General features: G+C 34.6%; 1 protein-coding gene and 1 pseudogene across 1 annotated transcript in view; both read right to left on the reverse strand.

Annotated features, from left to right (window-relative positions):
* The window catches only part of STT3B (STT3 oligosaccharyltransferase complex catalytic subunit B), a 128,285-nt gene that overhangs the window by 19,441 nt on the left and 86,744 nt on the right, over nucleotides 1-22,100 (reverse strand). Inside the window, exons 5-7 of the mRNA XM_058290902.2 lie at nucleotides 21,084-21,183; nucleotides 5,831-5,929; nucleotides 3,749-3,895 (exon numbers count right to left, since the gene is read on the reverse strand). Coding sequence (XP_058146885.1) covers nucleotides 3,749-3,895; nucleotides 5,831-5,929; nucleotides 21,084-21,183 — 346 coding nt within the window. The remainder of the gene's footprint in view (nucleotides 1-3,748; nucleotides 3,896-5,830; nucleotides 5,930-21,083; nucleotides 21,184-22,100) is intronic.
* On the reverse strand, nucleotides 13,473-15,226 carry LOC139437935 (60 kDa heat shock protein, mitochondrial pseudogene; annotated as a pseudogene).

The raw sequence follows: 22,100 nt of genomic DNA on the forward strand, positions 1-22,100 counted from the left end.
AAATGAAGTTAGAGGACTCACACTTCCTAATCTTAAAATTTATTACAAAGCCAAAGAAATCAAAACAGCATATTCTGGCACAAGGGAAGACATAAAAGACCAATGGAATAAAGTTGAGAGCTCAGAAATCAACCCTTACATTTATGTCCAACTGATTTTTACCAAAGCGGTAAAACCCACTCAACTGGAAAGAAGAATCTCTATAATTAACTGGACATCCATTTGTAAAAGAATGCAAGTGGATCCCTACCTCACAACATATACAAAAATCAACTCCAAATGGACTGAAGACCTAAATATGAGAGCCAGAATGATCAAACTCCTAAAAGAGAATATAGGGAAGCATCTTCAGGACCTTGTGTTAGGCAATGGTGACTTATACCCAAAGCACAAGCAACAAAAGGAAAAAAAAAAAAAAGACCTCATCAAAATAAAAGAACTTTTGTGGATCATAGAAATTACCATGGGGAAACGGACTTTGGCCCAGTGGTTAGGGCGTCCGTCTACCACATGGGAGGTCCGCGGTTCAAACCCCGGGCCTCCTTGACCCGTGTGGAGCTGGCCATGCGCAGTGCTGATGCGCGCAAGGAGTGCCCTGCTACACAGGGGTGTACCCCGCGTGCGGGAGCCCCACGCGCAAGGAGTGCGCCCGTGAGGAAAGCCGCCCAGCGTGCAAAAGAAAGTGCAGCCTGCCCAGGAATGGCGCCGCCCACACTTCCCGTGCCGCTGACGACAACAGAAGCGGACAAAGAAACAAGACGCAGCAAATAGACACCAAGAACAGACAACCGGGGGAGGGGGGAGGGGGAATTAAATAAATAAATAAATAAATCTTTAAAAAAAAAAAAAAGAAATTACCATGAAAGTAAAATGACAACCTACATAATGGGAGAGAATATTTGGAAATCACATATTTGATAAGTGTTCATTATCTAGAAAATATAAAGAAATCCATTAACTCAAAAACAAAAGGACAAACAATTTAATTTAAAAATGGGCAGAGGACTTAAAAAGACATTTATCAAGGAAGATACAGAAGTGGCCAAAAAGCATATGACAAGATCATGACATCATTAGCTATTAGGGAAATGCATCTCAAAACCACAATGAGATAACATTTCACACTCACCAGAATGGCTATTAAAAAAAAATTACAATTGGTGGAGAGGATGGGAATGGGAAAACTATTGCTAGTGAGAATATAAAATGGCTCAGCTGCTGTGGAAGACAGTTTGGCAGTTCCTCAGAAAGTTAAGTGTAGAATTACCACATGACCTGGCAATCCCACTTTTAGGTATATAGCCCAAAATATTTGAAAGCAGAGACTCAAACAGGTATTTGCAAACTGATATAGCAACATTTTCACAACTGCCAGAAGATGGAAGCAATCTGAGTGTCTATTAACCAATGAATGAATAAACAAAATGTAGTATAGAATCAAAATGGAATATTATTCAGCCATAATAAGGAATGAAATTATGATACCTGTGATAACACGGATGGACATTTAAGACATCATGTTGACTGAAATAAGCCAGGCACAAAAGGACAAATACATATTATCTCACTGATATGAAATAATTAGAATAGGCAAACTCAGAGAAGCAGATCTAGAATATAGGTGGTTACCAGGGTACAGAGTGGTAGTAGGTAACAAGGAGTTAAAGCTTAACATGCACCGAGTTTCTGTTTGTGATGATGGAAAAGTTCTGGTAATGACAGTGGTGATGGTTGCAGAACAATGTGAATGTAATTAATAGCATTGAATTATACAGTTGAATCCTCTTAAATGGGGAACTTTAGGTACTAGAATAAAAATAAAAAAAATAAAAAAAACACAGAACTGTGCAACACAGTTAAACCAGAGAACGTGTTAAGAGTACAATTATAAAATATGCTTTCATCAATTATAGCAAATGTACCATCCCATTGCAAGGTGTTAATAATATAGTGGTTATATGGGAACTCTGTATTTTATGCATGATTTTCTATACACCCACAACTCCCCATCCTCCAAAAAGCTTGCTGGACCCTATCCCCGGAAATTCTTATTTGGTGGGTCTGTGGGGTATATGGGGCCTGAGAACTTGCCAGATGAATGCTGATACTGCTAATCCAACACTGTACTTTGAGCATTACCATCTTTACGAATTTAAACCAAAGAAAGATTTTTTTCAGTGTGGGGTGGGGAGCATCACTGACATTGTTTAGAATCACCAGCTTATGGTGAGGATAAAAAGTGGACCACCCTTTACTGCTGCATTGTTATTTTAAATTCTCTACAGAGTACGCCCCCTCTTCATTGGCTTTATCAAGTAGACTTTCACAGCCCGGCCCTTGGTATGCCTCTAGAGTGGAATAAAATTAGCTGTAGCTCTAGACGACTTTAGTGTGAGGCTACACTGTCTCACACTACAGCTACACAGACGTAGATATAGATTTAACCTATGTCTACGTTAGCAAGAGTATCCCGAGGAAGCAGGCAAGTGTTATCTCTTGAACTTTGTGGGACTGATTTAAAACAATGACCCCATGGGACAAGAAACCATGACAATAGCGAATTGATCAGATTCCTCTTTTTCTCTATTTGTTGTTTGTATTCCACCACCTACTTTCAGTTTGAGTAAGACTCCTTAGACAATAAACGGTGAGAAAGCCCTAACAGAAATACTGGACTTATAATAATGGAGGGATTATTACAGGCCAAATAATATACTCTTTTTGTGCCAGATAATCTACACAGTACGCAGTGGACATTTAAAATATTGAATTCATCTATGCAGATTTTTTCTAAAGGTAGAACAAGGAAGGGTTCAGCTGCCAGAATACCTAGAGCAACTTTTAAAAAATAGGTTTTCAAGTATTTACTCCATCAGAATGCTTCAGGTATGTAGCCTAATAATCTATCCTAAATAAAAGTTCCTTAGGATGATTCTCTCAGCCAGGACTGGGGACAAATACTATATATTGAGACATGTGAAAAAGATTCATTCTAACCCAGTGGAAGAGTAGAAAAGACTAATAAAGCAAAATTAAAAGCTAAAAGATTATTGACACACACATAAAATATGACAAAATCTATTAAAATAGTGAGAAGTTGCCTAATGTGGGACTATAGAGAAAATATTTTTATATTTTAAGCCATTTCTGTACTGTTAGTACTTTCTGGGCAAATTGTACTGCAACTTGGGGTGTAAGATAAAGGGAAAGCCTTGGAAGTTCAACGATGACTGAACAGATCATGAGAACTCTAGAGACATTTACCTTCCTGGAGTTACATATTTAGATTTCAAAGAGGGATAAAATCCAGAAATATGGAAACATTCCACAGGGTAACAATTCTTTCTCTTCTCTGCCCAAGGAGAATTTGTTTACATTAGAGAGATTAAATTTTTCTCCCTCTTGCAATAAAGGAAGTGGCAACATGTATATAAGTTGCCAGATTCATATATTTAAGATCTCTCTCCTGCAGTGCAGAGCCCTTTATATATGTAGGCCTGACCACCTGGCTCTCAGTGCATCACCCCAAAAGGAGGAAAGATTGGGACAACAGGGAAAGTAATGTGGTTTTTGCTGTGTTCTCTGTTCCAGAAATCTTGTATTTACTTTCAGGATAAAATGAATAATGTAGATACTAAAACCATAACAAACATATTTTACTCTCATCATAATAAATTAAATCCAGTATTAGAATTTTGTTTTTGAATAATATAGACAAGATTCGCATTCTACAGATGATGGCACCTACCTGTATAAGTCAAATAGATGACACTAAGGAATACAGCACCTGCAGCTAGTGATACACCCAAAAAGAAAAGGGTCTGGAACTCTTGTTTTGTTAATCGGTCTCTCAGATACTGTAGGAAAGCATAAGCTTGCAGCAATGCAAAGACACCTAAATAAAGAAAAAGGTTATATAAATATTTAGCAATTCATTTGAAAGATCTTAAAATTCACTGTACCATTCATATCAAAGAATGATGATTTCTTCTAGTCAGGATTTCCTATGTCAATTGGCAACTAATCAACTAATACATGCAAAAAATTATTTTATACATTTTTTTCTCAAAAGATCAGGTTCCCCAAAAATGCACCTATTGCCAGGGACCACAGAAAATCCTATTAGAATTACTGAACCCTGTGTAGCATATTAAACTTCTTCCTTTTCCTTATATTTTAGAGACATTTTCTGGGGAAAAGGTAATAAAAATGCTATTAGAAAACATAAGATTTGCTTTGCTAGAGAATAAAAGTGTCTTGACTGAAAAATTCCAATACACAGTTACAGTTATTAAGTGAGTGATGGTATGTGACCTTAATTACACATTTAGATAAGATTCTAAATTAGTAAATATGCTAAGATACACAAAATTCAAGCAATAATAGCAAAAAACATAAAACTGTCAAATTATAAAAAAACATGATACAAAAGTACAAGGTATAAGCATTTAAATAAAGAGGACACGAGACTCATTTGGAATACTAATTTTTAAAAAATTGAATATTAAAATTCTTTTAGAACATTTAATATTTTCAAAGATTTAGATTTTAGGAAAATTTAATAGCATATATACATAAAAAATCAGGTGACTGTATCTTTAGAAACAATGCTTTACATGAGTGCATACTCATACCTGAAGATCCATTTCTCTACACTCAAATTATTACTTGGTAAATCTATAACATCAAATCAGAAATAGAAGTACTTCATAGATTTTAAAGTGCTATTTAACAATAAGATAGTGATCCTTAATATTTTTAGGGGGTTTTAAGCCCACTGAGAAGCTATATAAAAGCTATGGAATTTCATCTCAGGAAGTTATACATATGAATATTTATAAAATGTCAAATAAAATAACTATGAACAGACTTCTTATGGGTCATGGAACACAGGCTGAAAATCTCTAAGAGTATTCACAGATTTCCCATTATCTCAGTTGTGACTCATATTAATAATGGCAAAGTATAGCTTATATGGAAGGGAATTATAAAAAATGACTTTAAAAACAATGTAAAAGCTATTAATTTCAACTGGATACAGATAGAATATCATTTTAGTGAGATATAAGGGACATAAAAATTAAATGTTCTATTTAAATTTGCTGAAATGGAAGCTCAGTGGCAGAGTAAACAGGAGATGGACTACCATTTAAAATGTGTTTATAGGGAAACGGACTTTGGCCCAGTGGTTAGGGTGTCCGTCTACCATATGGGAGGTCCGCGGTTCAAACCCCGGGCCTCCTTGACCCGTGTGGAGCTGGCCATGCGCAGTGCTGATGCGCGCAAGGAGTGCCTTGCCACGCAAGGGTGTCCCCCGCGTGGGGGAGCCCCACGCGCAAGGAGTGCGCCCGTGAGCAGAGCCGCCCAGCGTGAAAAGAAAGTGCAGCCTGCCCAGGAATGGCGCCGCCCACGTGCCGCTGACGACAACAGAAGCGGACAAAGAAACAAGACGCAGCAAATAGACACCAAGAACAGACAACCAGGGGAGGGGGGGATTTAAATAAATAAATAAATCTTTTAAAAAATAAAATAAAATAAAATGTGTTTATACAAGCTATTGTTAGTTATTTATTATTTGAAAATAATATGGGTCATGCAAAAAGGAATGTTATATCTTTTTGAAAATAGCAGTGGCTAAGTAAAGAGACTTTCTTAGAACACATTAGAAATTCTTAATAAAACTCTATATGCTATTCATATTTTAAAGGGGTAATGTTTTAGAGCCAGTAAGATGAAAATTAAAAACATAAAACTAAACAAAAAAACTTTCATTACATTGGAAGACTGGCCAATTACACAGTCATTAAAGGAAAATGATTATTTTTCATACCTGCAGCTGCCATGTGTTCACTTGTTCGGATTGGCTGGAATCCCACAAAGGGTATTTGCATGGATAATATTAAACCCACAATGTAGAAGGTGCTATATGCTATACAGACAAAATAGGAAACAAGGACAATTTACTACTATCATCAGGTACTCAAAACATAAAAGTGCACATAAATCTTACCATTTTAAACAAAAGTTTTAAATGAATTTATTTCAAGAATAGAATCTTGATGTAACTTCAATTTGATAAATATTTGATGGTCAGTCATTGAAAACGTGAAGATTCCTTTTGCCAATTTTTAAATAATAAATATTTTAATACTTTACTTTACAGATCAACTTAGAATAGCTTAGGAGACTTGTATTGTACTGCTTTCCTTCTCCTGAATAGAATCAAGTTTGTTTCAACTGACCATTAGTAATCCCTGACCATGACCCAAGAAGATAAATAATATATATACAGGAAAAAAGTAAACACCATTCCTGTTGGCATTAATTCAAATTATGCATGACCTAAAAAAAATGCTTATCACTACTACCAGACACTATTTTCTCAAAAAAGTCTCAAGCATTTCATACCCTTTTTTGTAGTCCCATAATATTCTTCATACAGTACTTATGAGTTAAAAAGAAAAAAAAGCATACATCTAGTTATTTTTTTTGTGATTAAAAAAGAAAAGGACTGAGAACACTTAGAAGGAAGGACTGAGAACACAGAAGTCAAGCCATAACACAGACAAGTTACTGAATTTAGGTTCTAATAAAGAAGACCTATTTAGTCATCACTGAGTATGCTACAGTATTTTTGGCTTATGTCAAAATGAATAGGTTCTAATAAAGAAAATCTATTTGCTCTTGTCACTGAATAAGCTATAGCTTTTTTTGCTTATGTCAATATAAATGTATATGCAAACTGGATATGGTTTACAAGTTGTGTAATGAGTTTCTTGACTAGTTTAATACTTAAATGTTCACACATCACTACAAGGCAAGTCAATCACAGAAAAAGCTATTATTTGGAATCACTATAATTGCAAAATAATTTGAAATGATGATAAAGCCCATCTGAAGTTATTGTGAAAATTATTTCAATTATAAAGTTTATTCAAATCATTTATGGTGTGTGTTCAATAATTAGTTACTGGCATATCAGCAGATCTACTAACAGAATAAAAAGACTGGGGGTATATTTAGGGATAGTGAAATGTCATGAACATATAGTAATATACTTCTCCCCTTTACCTGACATGCTTTTAAAAGAAACTCATCTATAGAAGGTAAACCATGGTTATCAGTTCAAATGTTGCTCCAAAGTTGTCTGACAAGATACAACTAAAGATAGTGATAGTGTAGAAGAGAGATAAGAAGCTCAAGTAAATTTAACAGGAAGGGACAATGTATGTGAATAAACTTTCCAGTGACCTCAAGCTAAGGGAAGGATTGATTAGCCAGGGGAGACTGCAGAAGTAATCCATCCAATAATACACCTTCCAGATACATTACTGTTGGAATGGAACTCCCCTCAAATATAGTCAAAGCTACGTAAGAATTACTGTGTCACAGGGGTACTCAGTCACATGATTTAAATTGCCAACCAACTTGGTTGATGTGTGTCAACTATTCATATCTCTTACAGAACAGTCTTGTGTTAAAAGCCTTGACAAAGGAGAATCACAGAGGCAGAATCAGAAGAAAATGAGAAAAAGGTCACTAAACTATTGAAGAGCAAAGAGTCAGTCTCCTTACTACATAATGATGGGTTCAGACTGTCAGACTGGAAGAGTTGTAAGATCCTCCCAACAATTACAACCTAAACCTATAATCAGCAGGCATTTTAAACATTCGGGGTAAGGATATAAAACCCTAGACAAATAATGAACACACCAAGTCACAACTAGAAAGGATAGGCCTGAGAAGTGTAACTTATGTGGTTTTATCATTTAAATCCACCCACTTCCTAATACCACAATCACCCCTCAAGTTAGATTTCTATTTCTTACAAACAAATAACATCAAATGCTATAACACTGTCACACAGGTTTTGAACTGAATATGATAAATAACTGCCTATACTGAATGAAAAAGTAAACCCTTACTGATTGGCTTTTTTTTTTTTAAGGAAGTACTGGGGATCAAACCCGGGACATCGTACACGGGAAGCAGGCACTCAATCACTTGAGCTACATCCACTGCCCTGATTGGCTTTTAGTCACAAAAATAATACATGCTCTGTACTTAAAACACACACACAACATTCATTCTCTCTCCAAATGAGAGCATACTATTCTTGGCAATGTAAAAGGTTCAGTAATCACTTGCTTGATAACCATAGGTGACCTCCTTTTAGGCATTTGCTCAAGTTCATTGCCAGGTATACTGCTGATTCAGGAGTGTTATGCAAAATCAAAGAGACAGAAGCAGATGTACTAGAGTTCAAGTTAGTAATGAGTGAGGAAATGAGTTCAAGGAAAAGAAACCCCATTTTAGGAAACGAAAATAGCAAAAGGCCAGGTGGGACTTTACTTTGTAAACCTAGGTTAATATCGAATAAACCTGAGCTAACAGAAACAGACAAGTTCTCAACATATTACCTTTGAAACTTCCTTTATCCAAATTAGCCTAATTTATACTTACTTACATGCTCCAATGTAACAAATCTAGTAAATGTGATGCCTGCAATAAGCCAAAGACAATCATTTTCTTTTAGAGAAATGGTCCCAAGACTTCTCTATTTTCCATAATATTTCTTGGATCTTAAGATGTTTACATAGGGTGATATGTGTTCTATATATCATAGCACCCTATAATACAGATGAATGTTTCCATTAAACAAAATTCAGCTTGCAAGGTAATATAAAATGTCAAACATCAAAACTCACTTTGCTTAATAATAGTCCTTAAATTTATAAAATTACATACACATCTCTATACTTCAATTTAAATCCCATTGAAAATTCTACTTAAGTAGATGAGTTGAATAGTACTCCCCACCACCCCCCATTCATGACCACCTGGAATCTCAGAATTCGTACCTGGAAACAGGGTCTTTGCAAGTGTTAAGTTAAAATGAGATGATACTGAATTACGGTGGATCCTAGTAAAAGTGCCTAGTGTCCTTATACACATACAGGGATACACACCAGGAAGGCCATGTGAATGGAGGCAGAGACTGTCGCGTCTACAAGGCAAGCAATACCAAGGATTGCCAGCAAATACCAGAAACTACAAGAGTTAAGGAAGGAGTCACCCCTACATATTTCAGAGGGAGCATGGGTCTGTCAACACCTTGATTTCAGTCTTCTAGACTCCAGAATTGTGAGAGAAAAAATTTCTTTTGTTTTAAGCTATCCAGTGAATGGTAATTTGTTAAAGCAACCCTAGAAAACTAATACAACATGTCCAAAAATACAGAAAATAAAAACTAGATACAACTCACTTGAAAGCTATAGTAAAAGAAGTCTCAATCCTTAAAATAAACCTAAATCTCCACTGCAAAATGAAAACACACACTTTTCTCCAGATATTATACTATAGCATGTAACAGGAAATAGTATTAAAAATCACTTCTTTGATTTATTCCTTCAAATATTAATTGTTATGTCTATTATGGTTAAGACATTCTAAAAACAGAAAATTCTATTAAGATCAATCCTCCCCTCTAAGAGGTAGACATGTCTCTGAGAAAATCAGTGCAGGCACGTACACAAATAACTTAATACAATGCAGCAAATACACGTGACATTGGTGGGTGAGGTGGGCTCTATAAAAACCGTACAAAAGAGAGATTCCTTCTCTTCTTGGCATGGGTATTGAAGAGGATTCCAATTCTACCTGTACCACTCTACAGTGTTCCCAGAAGGCCTCAACAAACACATACACATAGTGCTCACTCACCACCAATTCTTTCTACAAAGTCTTTAGGAACCCTGTCCAAACTACTACCTACATCTATCACAACTATCTATCCATCTCTTTTAACCTACTTTTCTTATCCTTTAAACCAAAGGAATAAGGGCTTCCCATCAAAGTGGTGAGCTCTAAGGATACCAAAAATGTCTTAAATCATTTATTACATCTTGAAAATGTCACTACACTGCCATCCTGTGGAAGCACAGTTACTGGCATTCATCACAGCAGATCATACTTTCAATGTGTTAGAAGAATTCCAGGGGAAAAAATTACCATTAGACATAAACAAGGTGTATTGATTTAATTTTTTAACCAAAGAAAATCCCTTCAATTTGGGATGGTCATTCTAAACAGAGCCTAAATATCTACTCACTCATAATGTACTTTATTTATATCCAGGGATATGGGTTGAAACAAGATTGGTGCAAAGAAATAAACCACTGCCCTCGCCTTTATGAGCTCAAATAAGTTACTCCATAGAATAAAGGGCACTGAAATCTGAATTAAGTTCCATCGAAATATTAAGTTTTCAAGGAACTCCCACTGGACCCCGAATTAACCCTTAAGTTACCTTCTCCCTGACAAGGCATTATAATTTATATCGACAGTACTCTTGATACTTAAAAATTATGGTTATACTTCCTTTTACTTAAAGTTAGAAAAGGTTTTGTAAATGGAATACTATGTTCCCATTAACAACTCATTTCTGAGTTGCTTTATTTCCTAGTTAGTTGATATTTAATGGAAACAGCTAATGACACATTCCTCTGACATCCAACTTCTCTCTCAAACCAAGTAGTATTAACCAACAGAAACTAAGTGCAGAAATACTTTAAAGTATTCTTGGAATTTTTATAATATATTTTAAACAAACATTGGATATACCTGCACCTACTTAAGATTTTAGCTGTTGCATATAATTTCTATTGAAAAAAATAATCTACAAATTTTTCTACCTGTTGAATTTAACCCAGATAAAGACTTCTGAAGACCTCCTAGTAAAGATAATTCAGCCTCCAAAAAAAAAAACAAACAAAAAAAACAGCCTTATGTAAATATCTGATTATCTGGATTGTGAAAAGAGGGGCAACTAATTTTGCTTTATTATTAACTAACATGTTTAGAGGTTTGTAAGAATGTAGATGCCATAATTAAAGAAGGTACTTTACTCCATGATCACTTTTGATTATTATGAACCCTGGTAAATAAGTAGGTTTACTTACGTGAATTAAAGATTTTTTTTTTTAAAAAAATACAAGAACTGAGTCTTGACCAGCAAAGAGAAACAACCAAGTTAATAGTCATACATTATGAGAAAAATATTTTTCTTTTCCAAGGATGTTGCTTACAATAAACAATGTAGAGAAAGAGTCACTGAAACGGATATTTTACAAGTGCCAGTGTTGTAAAAGCAGCAAGAATGAGGTGGTAGATGGTAGATTCAATAAAGTTCCCCAGAAAAACCTGTTCAAGTCCTAACCTTCAGACTTTAAAGACACAATTAAGAAAGGCCAAACTGAGTTAGGGTGGGTCTTAATCTGGCATTACTAGAGCACTTTTAAGCAAAGCAAGTTTGAATATGAAGTATAAGCCACCAGAGAAGACATATCACCATGTAAATCAGAAGAGGCAGACAATGATTTTGAGCAAGCCACCACCAGAATATGCTACTGACTTTGGAAAAGGCATGGCCTGCTAATACCTTGATTTTGGATTTTTAGCCTCTGAACAGTTAGCCAATAAACTCCTACTGTTTAAGCCAACCAAACTGCGGTATTTTATAATAGCAGACCTGGCAAACTAAGACAACTTACTCAAAACACTTGGGTAGAAAGACAATCACATTTTAAAATAGCAAACATATCTTGTACTAAATTCCAAAATGAAATCAAAGACAGTAAGGCAGAAAAAAACAAAGAATGGTTAGATAATGTCAAAGTACAATGAAATTATATATAGTGTTTGTAAACTACATGAAGAAATGGAATATATACAACTTTTATATAATTTAAAAGTATTAGATAATGTGCCTCCGCAATTTCTACATCTAAGTAGTACTACAGCTAATAGGTCAAGAAATAGTTACAGAACAATTATCACGAAACTTAATTGACTTTTAAACTGAGAGAGTGAAACAATCACAAAATAAAAAGAATTTAAACTACATGGAACTGCAAATCATATTACCACTAAAATTAAACAATGTTTATGTCCTACTCAACAAATCCTTTTCTTAATGTCAAATACTATTCTAAGCAGGCTAATTTTATTTAACTAATACCATTAAGAATCCGTTAACCTCTACTACACAGAAACGAATCTTTTGAATTATGAAACAGAAGCAATTCTCAATGAGAAGAATAGACCCTTAGAGGAAATCACACTCAGGTATAATTCTCAAGACTAAATTATTTATTGCACCTGTTTAGTTTATAGAATATGAAAATTCTGTTTCTATTCATTCAATAATTACTGCTAACTCATAGAAAAGATTCTTGCTCTAAATATCCTGATTCTTAATGTAAGAAGCTATTAAAAGACTAATCTTTGCAAACTAATAACAGTGTAGGTGGCAGAAGCAATAGCATCTTCCCTTCAAGTATGCACTTGAGGTCATTTCTTTCCTGAAATAATCTCTAAAGAGAACATTCTGAAAAACGTGGGAAAATCATATTTTAATATGGATGTATTCAATTCTAGTAAAGAACATTATCAATAGGCTATAAATTTTGGTAAAATTTTACCAAACATAAAATTATGCCACAAACATAAAATTGTACAGCCGTTTTTCGCTTTCAGTACTTTACATTATAACCATTTTAGTTGAATGATATACTGAATCCTGTTAATAACACTGGGGTGTTATCCCAAGTATTTTATGATAGTAGAATCTGGCTTACTGAATACAATGCAAAATAATCAAGAAAATGTATTACAGAATAATATGGCCAGGACCATAAAGACAGACATCTGTTATACGAGATAAAATTTGAGTAAAGAAGTTATGAGAAACTACTAAACACTTGTACCACGGTGTGCCATCTGCCAAACATAGAAATTATTATACACAGATATTTGGTAATTACCTCTCTTGCCCCCAACAGGCTGCTTACTATATTATTAAAGGAAGAGTTTTTATTCAACTTTTTATTTTTAAATAAGTTACTTATTAATAGGTTTTTAAAATGTCCTTACCTACAGCCATTGATTACTACAAAATACAAAGATACTACTTTCATATTTAACATTTCTATCCCATAATTTTTTTTAACTTTAAACAAATTTTTATTACACAATGGTTTGTCACATAATTGGATATTTCTCTGCTTTGTATACAATTATTCTTACTCTCCACAGAAAGGCTGTTTTTTAACTTCTCATCTGGTGATGGCAAGCACTAAAATCCTGATTTAGCTGAATCAGTAAAATGCCTCAATGATTTAATTTAAAAGCAGTACAAAGGAACATGACTTTCATAGCCAGAATAAGGAATGTACAAATATCTTTTTATTCAAAAATACAAAATAAATTATCTGTAGGCATGGACAAGGACAGCAGTAAACCATTATATGTTGTCAACTGAAACCAGTAACTGATGGTTACAGTGATTTTCTAACATCAGCCAGGCTTTTCTGCTGTCATTTTCTTCAAATGACTTCAAGTTCTTGGTGAGAAACACTGCCTTGAGCTTTTCATCAAAGTTCATTAATAGTGGTAAAGCACTATTCTAGGAATTAGAACATGTCACCTCCCATACCACCCATGCTGCCCATTCCATCGTTCTTCTCTTCTTTAGGAATTTCTGAGACTACAACTTCTGCTGTGGTTAACAGAGATGCCACCCTGGCAGCAACCAATAAAGCTGTTCTTACAACCTCAGTTGGATTAATGATTCCTTTTTCCACCATATTCACAAAATCTCCAAGCATAGGATCATAACCAACTTTTGAGGAACTTTCGTATAATTTTCTCAACTATCAATGATTCTTCAACACCTGCATTCTTAGCAATAGTCATTGCAGGAATTTTGAGTGTTCTTTTAATAATTTCTACCCCAATTTTTTGATCTTCATTAGTTGGAGTTAGTGCATCCAAGGCTGGAATGCATCGAAGCAGAGCACAACCACCTCCCAGAACAATGCTTTCTTCAATAGCAGCTCATGTAGTATTAAGTGCATCGTAATTCTTTCTTTTCATTCACTTCCACATCACTTGTTCCACTAGCCTTAAGCACAGCTACTCCACCTGAAAGTTTTGTTAAACATTCACTCAGTTTTTCCTTTTCATATCCACTAGTTGTGATATCTAACTGCTCAATGATTTTTTGAAACAGTTTCCAATTTGAGCCCTATCACCGTTTCCTTTCAAGAACATGCAGCATCTTTGCTCACAACGATCTCTCCAACTTTTCCCAAATCATGAGGCTGAGCATCTCCAAGGTTTAGATTTAACCCCTCTTCTCCAAACAATGCACTACCAGTAGCAATGGCCTTGTCTTTAAGCTGATACTTTATACTGCCACCAAAACCTGGAGCTTTGACTGCTACAACCTGAAGACCAATTTTTAGCCTATTCAAAACAACTGCACTTAAGAGTTTCTCCATCAACATCTTCGCCAATTATGACCAAGGGCTTATGGTCAGCACTGACAATTTCAAAAGCAGGTACAATGGATTGGATGCTAGAAATTTTCTTGTCACTCAACAGAACACAGGCATCCTGAAATTTGCATTTCTGACCTTTTGATATATTAATATAGAGAAATATAACCCTGATCAAACTTCATGCTTTCATTGATTTCCAATTCATCATTCAATGCTTTTCAATCCTTTACTGTGATGACACCCAGTCTCCCAACCTTTTTCCATCAGAAATGATGTTGTCAATTTCTGTCTCCATTTGCAGAAGTTGTTGCAACCTGAGCCTTTTCTTCAGGGGTGTCACAGGTTTAGACTGCTTAAGTTCAGCAATGACAGCATCAATAGCTAAGAGCACATTTCTCCTGATTTCCACTGGATTAGCACCTTTGCTAATCTTCTCGAAGCCTTCCTTAGCAAATGCCAGTACCGTAGCAGTGGTAGTGTCATTCCCAGCCTCTTCATTTGTGTTATTGGCAACATCCTGAACAAATTTAGCTCCAATAGTTTTATATTTATCTTTCAAGGCAACTGACTTTGCAATGGTCACATCATTTTTTGTAACTTTGGGACTTACTCAACTCGTTCAATAATAGCTGTTCTTCCCTTTGACCTTATAGTAAGGGCTACAGCATCAGCTTAAAGGTCTATACCTTGAAGCATTAAGGCTTCAGCATCAGCACCATATTTTACATCTTAGGCATAAGCCCGAGTGAGATGAGGTGTCAATGCCCTGGACGCTGGTCTCATCTAGTGAAGGGCTGTGGGTAATTAAAGCTTTTCTGCCAAGGGTCAGATATGCAGGTTCAGCCCTCTCCAGCCAGCTGAGGCTAATTTCTGGGCTACACTCGGTTCCCTCTGTCCCATAGAATTTTTACTGTTTTAAGATTCATTTTATTTATTCCCCCCCTCAATGTTTGAGGTCACTGTCTTCTCTCTGAGTCCATTTGCTGTGTGCTATCTGTGTCTGCTCATCTCTTCAGGAGGAATGGGGAACTGAACCTGAGACCTCCCAGTGAAGAGAGACATTCCAATCATTCTGACCCACCTTAGTTCCCTGGTTTGTTTTATCTCCCATTGTCTTTCCTCTTTGTGTCTCTTTTGTTGTTTTATCTAGTTGTGTCAGCTCGCAGCACCTGCCTGCCTGCCTGCCTGCTGCGCCAGCTCGCCTTCTCCAGGAGGCACTGGGAACCGAACCAGGACCTCCCATGTGGGAGGTGGAAGCCCAATCACTTAAGCTACATCTATCTCCCTTTAGCCCATAAAATTTTAATAGCCATTTAAAAAATACGTTTCTGTAGTAAGGAAACAACACTTTTATATTGCTTTTTGAATTAACTGATTTTTGCAGCTCTCATTTGAGGAAAAAAAACCCTATTCTATGTTTAACTACAATGTTTTCATACTTGAGTTTCCATTTATTTATTGTAAAATGCAGGTAACTCTAATTTCTTAGGTAAACTACCCTGTAAGCAATACAAGCTACATACAAGACCTAGAATGTAGCTTCTCTTCTATTTCATCAATTAACCCATGTTCCTACCTTAGTAGGCTGCTGCTACTCTTTGCTATTTCACAATACTCCTACTCCACTTTCTAGGAGAGACTTTCCTAAGGCATGTTAATATAGGTTATAAATATAAGTATAGATAATACTCTTTTTAAAAAACTGCTAAAGCTATCAATTTAAAAACTGCAATATATATATATTTAGAAACAAAGAGGTAGGATGAGCATGAGTATTCTTTTTTTTTTTTTTAAATTTCTCTCCCATTTCCCCTTGCCCCAGTTGTCCGCTCTCTGCGTCCACCCGCTGTGCACACTCCTCTCTGACCACTTCTATCCTTGTCAGCAGTACCGGGAATCTGCATCTCCCTTCGTTGCGTCATCCTGCTGTGTCAGCTCTCAGTGTGTGCGGCGCTACCTCTGGGCAGGGTGCACCTTTTTTTGTGCCGGGCGGCTCTCCCTATGGAGCGCACTCCGGGCTCCCCCACACAGCAGACACCCCTGGGTGGCACGGCACTCTCTGCGCACATCAGCGCTGTGCATGGTCCACACGGGTCAAGGAGGCCTGGGGTTTGAACCCCAGACCTCCCATGTGGTAGGCCGACGCCCTATCCATTGGGCCAAGTCCACTTCCCACATGAGTATTCTTTATGCACTAAAATCGTAGAGAAAGTGGGAGAGCAATAGATAACATCTCAAATTGAAAAACAAAACAAGAAATAGGAGTATAAAGTACATTAATGGTAAAAACAAAAAACAAATAAAACAAACCCAACCCAGAAGAAAGAAAAGAAAGGAAGTTGTTGCCTTTATGGATGAGAATTTAGGGAGAGAGCCAGTCACAGGAAAGGAGCTGCCAATTTTGTGATACCTATATGGTAATATTAGACTTTTCCAATTATATACATTTATTATCTTAAATTAAATTTTAAAATAATAATAAGCCACCTTGTTTTAGTTGCTAGTTTGTACTTTATACTATAACACACCAGTGTTCTTTCTCCACTGTATTTCTTACAATCAAAGATAATTCTAGTGAAAGTTTATTTTTAGTTAATGGGACGGCGGGGAGGGTTTTTTCCTCTCTTTATAGTTACCTCTCTAAGCCTCAGGAACACATTGTTTCCTCTGGCTATTATTCTTTCATAATTTTTTAACATCAGTAACAGAAGCAAACATGTAAATCGCACTTTCTGTTAGTCTGGTGATAAATATTTTTCCTATATTAATTCACTTATCCTAGTAACTCTGCAAAAAACTATTTTTTATCTCTACTTGATCCATGAAGACATTAAAGCATAGAGAAATTAAATAATCTGCCTAAAGTAAAATAGTCAGTAAGTAATTAGGCCAGGAACTGAATTCTGGTAATTTGGCCCCAGAGCTTCTACTTTTAGCCTCTATGCCAGAACACTTCTCATTTATGGTAATAACCTCACAAAACCTTTGTAATGTGAAACCACACTATCTTCTCAAGATCAAGATTTACCTCCAAAACTTTCAGAGGACATGGTTAGTAGAAAGTACAAGATCTCCTCCAAACTCAAAGTCAAAACTAATTTTAATTTTGTTCATATGCCATAAAACTCATTACATTGTATTATGTAAGTTCCTCAGAGGATGGCCATCTTTATTCATTTTTGTATCCTAATGATTACAAAACTTAGTAGACATAACATTTAATACATGTCTAATAAAGGGATTTGCTGGAATTTCCTCAAAAATAATACAGTAAATGTAGACAAAATAGATTCTAGAGCTGAGAGCTCTTATATGCTAGAATTTCTATAAGCTTTCTTTTTGTCTGTTATTGTTTAAAATAATCTAGCTTTAGATTATGTTCTCTTTTCTGTTGCCAAGTATAACTATGACTCCTAATGGTTATGGCTTAAGTTTCAATTCATTTAATAGTAGGAATAACTTTTCTTTAAGCAAATATTACCATAAAATATATTTTAGATATAAAAACTAATTGCTTCTTTCTTTACTCAAATTATCTCGCTAAGGAAAAGGTAGACAACACCATAAACAAATTGCTTCAATGACATTTGAAAATTCTTCGTCAATCCTAGAAACTAATTTCCTTCCTCTTCTTAAACTACCATTATAACTTAGCTAATTAGTGCAACCCTAAGGAACCATGAGGTAAAATTCATATGTCTATAAACTAAAAACCATGTCTCATTTATTATGAATTTAATACAAGCTCACTGTAAAGATTTTGGAAAGCAGAGAAAAACATGAAGAAAAAATAAAAATCACTAGTAACCTTGCTGTCTGATTTTATTAACATTTTCTTATATCAAAATATTCGACAAAATTATACTGAATAGTTTCATAATATTCCACACTATGGCAATACTGTAATTTTAAGCAATCATATTGGATATTTAAGCTAGTTCCATGTTTTCAAAATTACAAATAACACCAGAATGAACATCTCAAAGCATAAATTTTCACATCTTTTTAAACTTCCTTTATGACATAAAGGCAAAGTATATAATTTTAATTTTTATCAAATCAGAAAGGTTAAATCATTTTATATTCCTTCAGTTGTTATGTGATAATACCTGCAAATAAGTCTTCCTTTGAATGCAAAATGAGATTTGGGTGCTCCATCAAGTAGAGAGGCCTCCCATCTCAGCTTTTCTTATACCCCTCTCTCCCCACTTCTGTGCCACTCCTTTTCTACCACTACACCTCTACAATCTCTCCCAAGTTCCTCCTTTTCCACATGTGAACAACATTGACAGATATCTCCGGTTTAATCAAAAGGACATAGGCAAAAAAGTTTCTCAAAGGGGAAACAAAATTATGATAATTATTTCAAATAATTAAATTTTAATTCATGTAATTTGTTACTCAGAACAAAACCAAACTTTTGGTTTATAAGATTTTGCCACTTATCAATCCTTATGTCTTCATCTAAATATTTTTGCTTATTGGAGGAATACCTATAAACAAAGGATGTTATGAGCCAAAATCAAAGAAAAACCATACAAACACTATACAGTACTTCCATATTTTTCAGGATCATTGTAACAGTACCTACCCTGACATTGTAGTTATAAAGATTATTTATTCAGGTGTGATTGTTACAAAGTATGCTGAAATGACTATAAATGTAATTAATATGCATAATTTCTTAGGTTTTGATTTTATTTTTAATTGAGACATAATTTACATCCTGTAAAATACACTCTTTTCAAGTGTACAATTCAGGGTTTTATAGTATAGTCATAAGGTTATGCATCCATCATCACTAACTAATTACAGAATATTCTATCACTTCAAAAGGAAACCTCTAACTTTTAGCAGACACTCTCCCTACCCAAGATCCTGGCCACTTCTAACATACTTTCTGTCTCTATGGATTTGCCTATTCTGGATATTTCATAAAAATGGAATCATACAATTTGTGGCCTTTTACATGTGGCTTCTTGCACTCAGCATAAGGCTTTCAAGGTTCATCATGTTGTAGCATGTATCAGCATTTCATTCCTTTTTATGACTGAAACATATTTCACTGCATGGACAGACCATATTTTATTTATTCATTCATTGGTTGATTGACATTTGGGTTTTCTTCATTTTTGACTATTGTGAATAATGCTGCTATGAACATTCATAAACAAGTTTAAAGTTTTTGTGTGAACATATATTTTCAGTTCTACTGGGTATATACCCAGAAGGGGGATTGTTGGGTCATATGATAACTATGTTAAACTTCAAAGCACTGCCAAACTGTTTGTCAAAGATACTACGTTTTTCTTTCTTTTTTAAAATTGAACTTCTACTCAAATAAGTAGGCTTTATATTTGTGCTAATGATTTCCAGTAACATTATAATGGAATTATACTACTTTCCAAAGGCAGTCATTTCAGATCACAATTTCCCTCCAATTAAGATGACCCATAAAAGGTCTGTCTCTATAATGAAAAATGAGCTCCAAGATGAGACATCATCTACAGTAAATATCTTATTTATAAGATTTGTTTTAAAAGCTATAGAGAAAATAAAAATTTTCAAGAGAAAAACAGACTGTTTATTTTTATATTACACATAGATAGCTTTCAAGTTTGGCAAAATGGTTTATTTTGAGAATGCTCAGTCTCTTCTTACAGTGATTAAGTTAAATTTGAATAATATGTGTATGACAAATATTTATGATTTTTGATAAAAATGACCACTCCCCAAAATAAAAATGGCTGACAAGTAATAAACCTAGCTTAATTTCTATAAAAGCAGAACAAAATAAAAAGCACCGTGAAAAGCTGATAAAGTACTTATTTAAATGCCTGAACCTTCTTATAAATATAAAAAGCAAAATGTCACACCCACTAGAATTGTTACGATTTAAGAAACAGAAAATTACAATTGTTGGAGAAGATGAGAATAAGAACACTCATTCAATGACAGTGGGAATGTAAAATGATGGAGCTGCTGTGGATGTCAGTTTGGCGGTTCCTCAGAAAGTAGAGAATTACCATATGACCTGGCAATCATCTCACATCTATATATAAACCCAAAAGATTTGAAAGCAGTGACTTGAACAGATAGTTGCACATCGATGTTCATAATGGCAGTGTTCACAATTTGCGAAAAGAGGGAAGCAACCCAAGTGTCCATGAACCACTGAATGGATAAGTGTGGTATATACACACAAAGGAATACTGTTCAGCCATGAAAACGATTAAAGTCCTGATACTTGGAACAACACAGATGAACCTTGAAGACATTATATTGAATGAAAACATTGTTGAATGAAATAAGCCAAATACAAAAGGACAAATATTGTAATGGCCTTACTAATATGAAATAATCAGAATAAACAAGCTCATACATTCTGACTAACTAGATTATAGGTTAACAGGGGATGAAGTGGGAGTAGGGAATGAGGAGTTAATGAAATTGTACAGTTTCTACTTGGGTCAATCATGAAGTTTTGGTAATGGATAGTGGTGTGAAAGCACAACATTGTGAACGTAATTAACAGGACTGAATTATATATTTGAAATAAAAGGGGAAATTTTAGTTTGTATATATGTTATCAGAATAAAAATTTTTAAGAAAAGCAAAATGAAGATAGTAATTATTTTTACTTTTTCATGTATAATACCGGTCAAACAGAAAAGTCTTCTCAATGGAAATAATGGATGTGAAACATCTTAGTTGACAGATTTCAAAATTCAAATCACTCACCTATATAGACTCTTTTGCTGTATCTCTGCATCAGTAACAAGACAAATACATGCAGTGGAATAAGGTTGATGATAAATACATAACCACCCCAAGCAGAGACCTATGAGGAAAGAAATGCCGTTAACTGATATTTTTACTTTTTAAAATAAATTTTATTTGACATGACAATCTAAACATATGAGAAAATATAAAACACTAGAAATTTTAGTAATTGCGAAAGATTATGTATGTGAACTTTACACATAGTAGCAAAATATAGCCCATAACCTAGTTCTTATTTTTACTGATAATTAACTAAGAAATAACATGGTCCCATGAATCCAATATGCTTTTGTTGCATTCAATGGAGAAATTTTCAAATTAGATTAGATTTAATAAGAAAGATGAGAATGTCATTTGTGAAATGGCAAGCAAAAAAGACTGTCATTAGGAAAAGGAGTTTTAGGATATAGATCACAAAGTTCTTAAATAAAAATGGCTTTTATTTTGCCCACATTTTGATGATAAATACACTGCAAGCACCTTCACTGAGAATAAGAACAATGAATGTCAACAACTAATCTAAAGGGATATTCAGATAATCTAGATATACTTTGAGATCCTAAAAAATGATTTTAAAAAAGATATTTTGGTATAAATTACTTCTTACACACGAATTACAAAGCAATATCCCATTTTAATGTTCAGCTAAACACAAAGTTAGAGTAATTCTATTTAAACAGAATACTTGAGGATGTTCTGGCCTAAATTAACAAAGATTCTAAAGAATGTTCATTTTTAACCAATAGGATTTATTAATGTTTTTAGTGTATTCAATGATAAGAATTTATATTTCAGTGCATTTAATAAGAGGCAATAGGGTCTCATCATCAAGAACAAAGTTCTTGATGTGCTCTAATAGTTTAATATACATACAAAAACAGTTTACTGCTTCAGTCACATGATATTTTCCACCAAAATAATGTTATCCCAGCTGAACTTCAGTCCTAAATGAAGGATTTCTAGTTATTTCCAAAA

The sequence above is a fragment of the Dasypus novemcinctus genome, chromosome 31 (genome assembly GCF_030445035.2).
Source record: "Dasypus novemcinctus isolate mDasNov1 chromosome 31, mDasNov1.1.hap2, whole genome shotgun sequence".
Taxonomy (NCBI): Eukaryota; Metazoa; Chordata; class Mammalia; order Cingulata; family Dasypodidae; genus Dasypus; species Dasypus novemcinctus.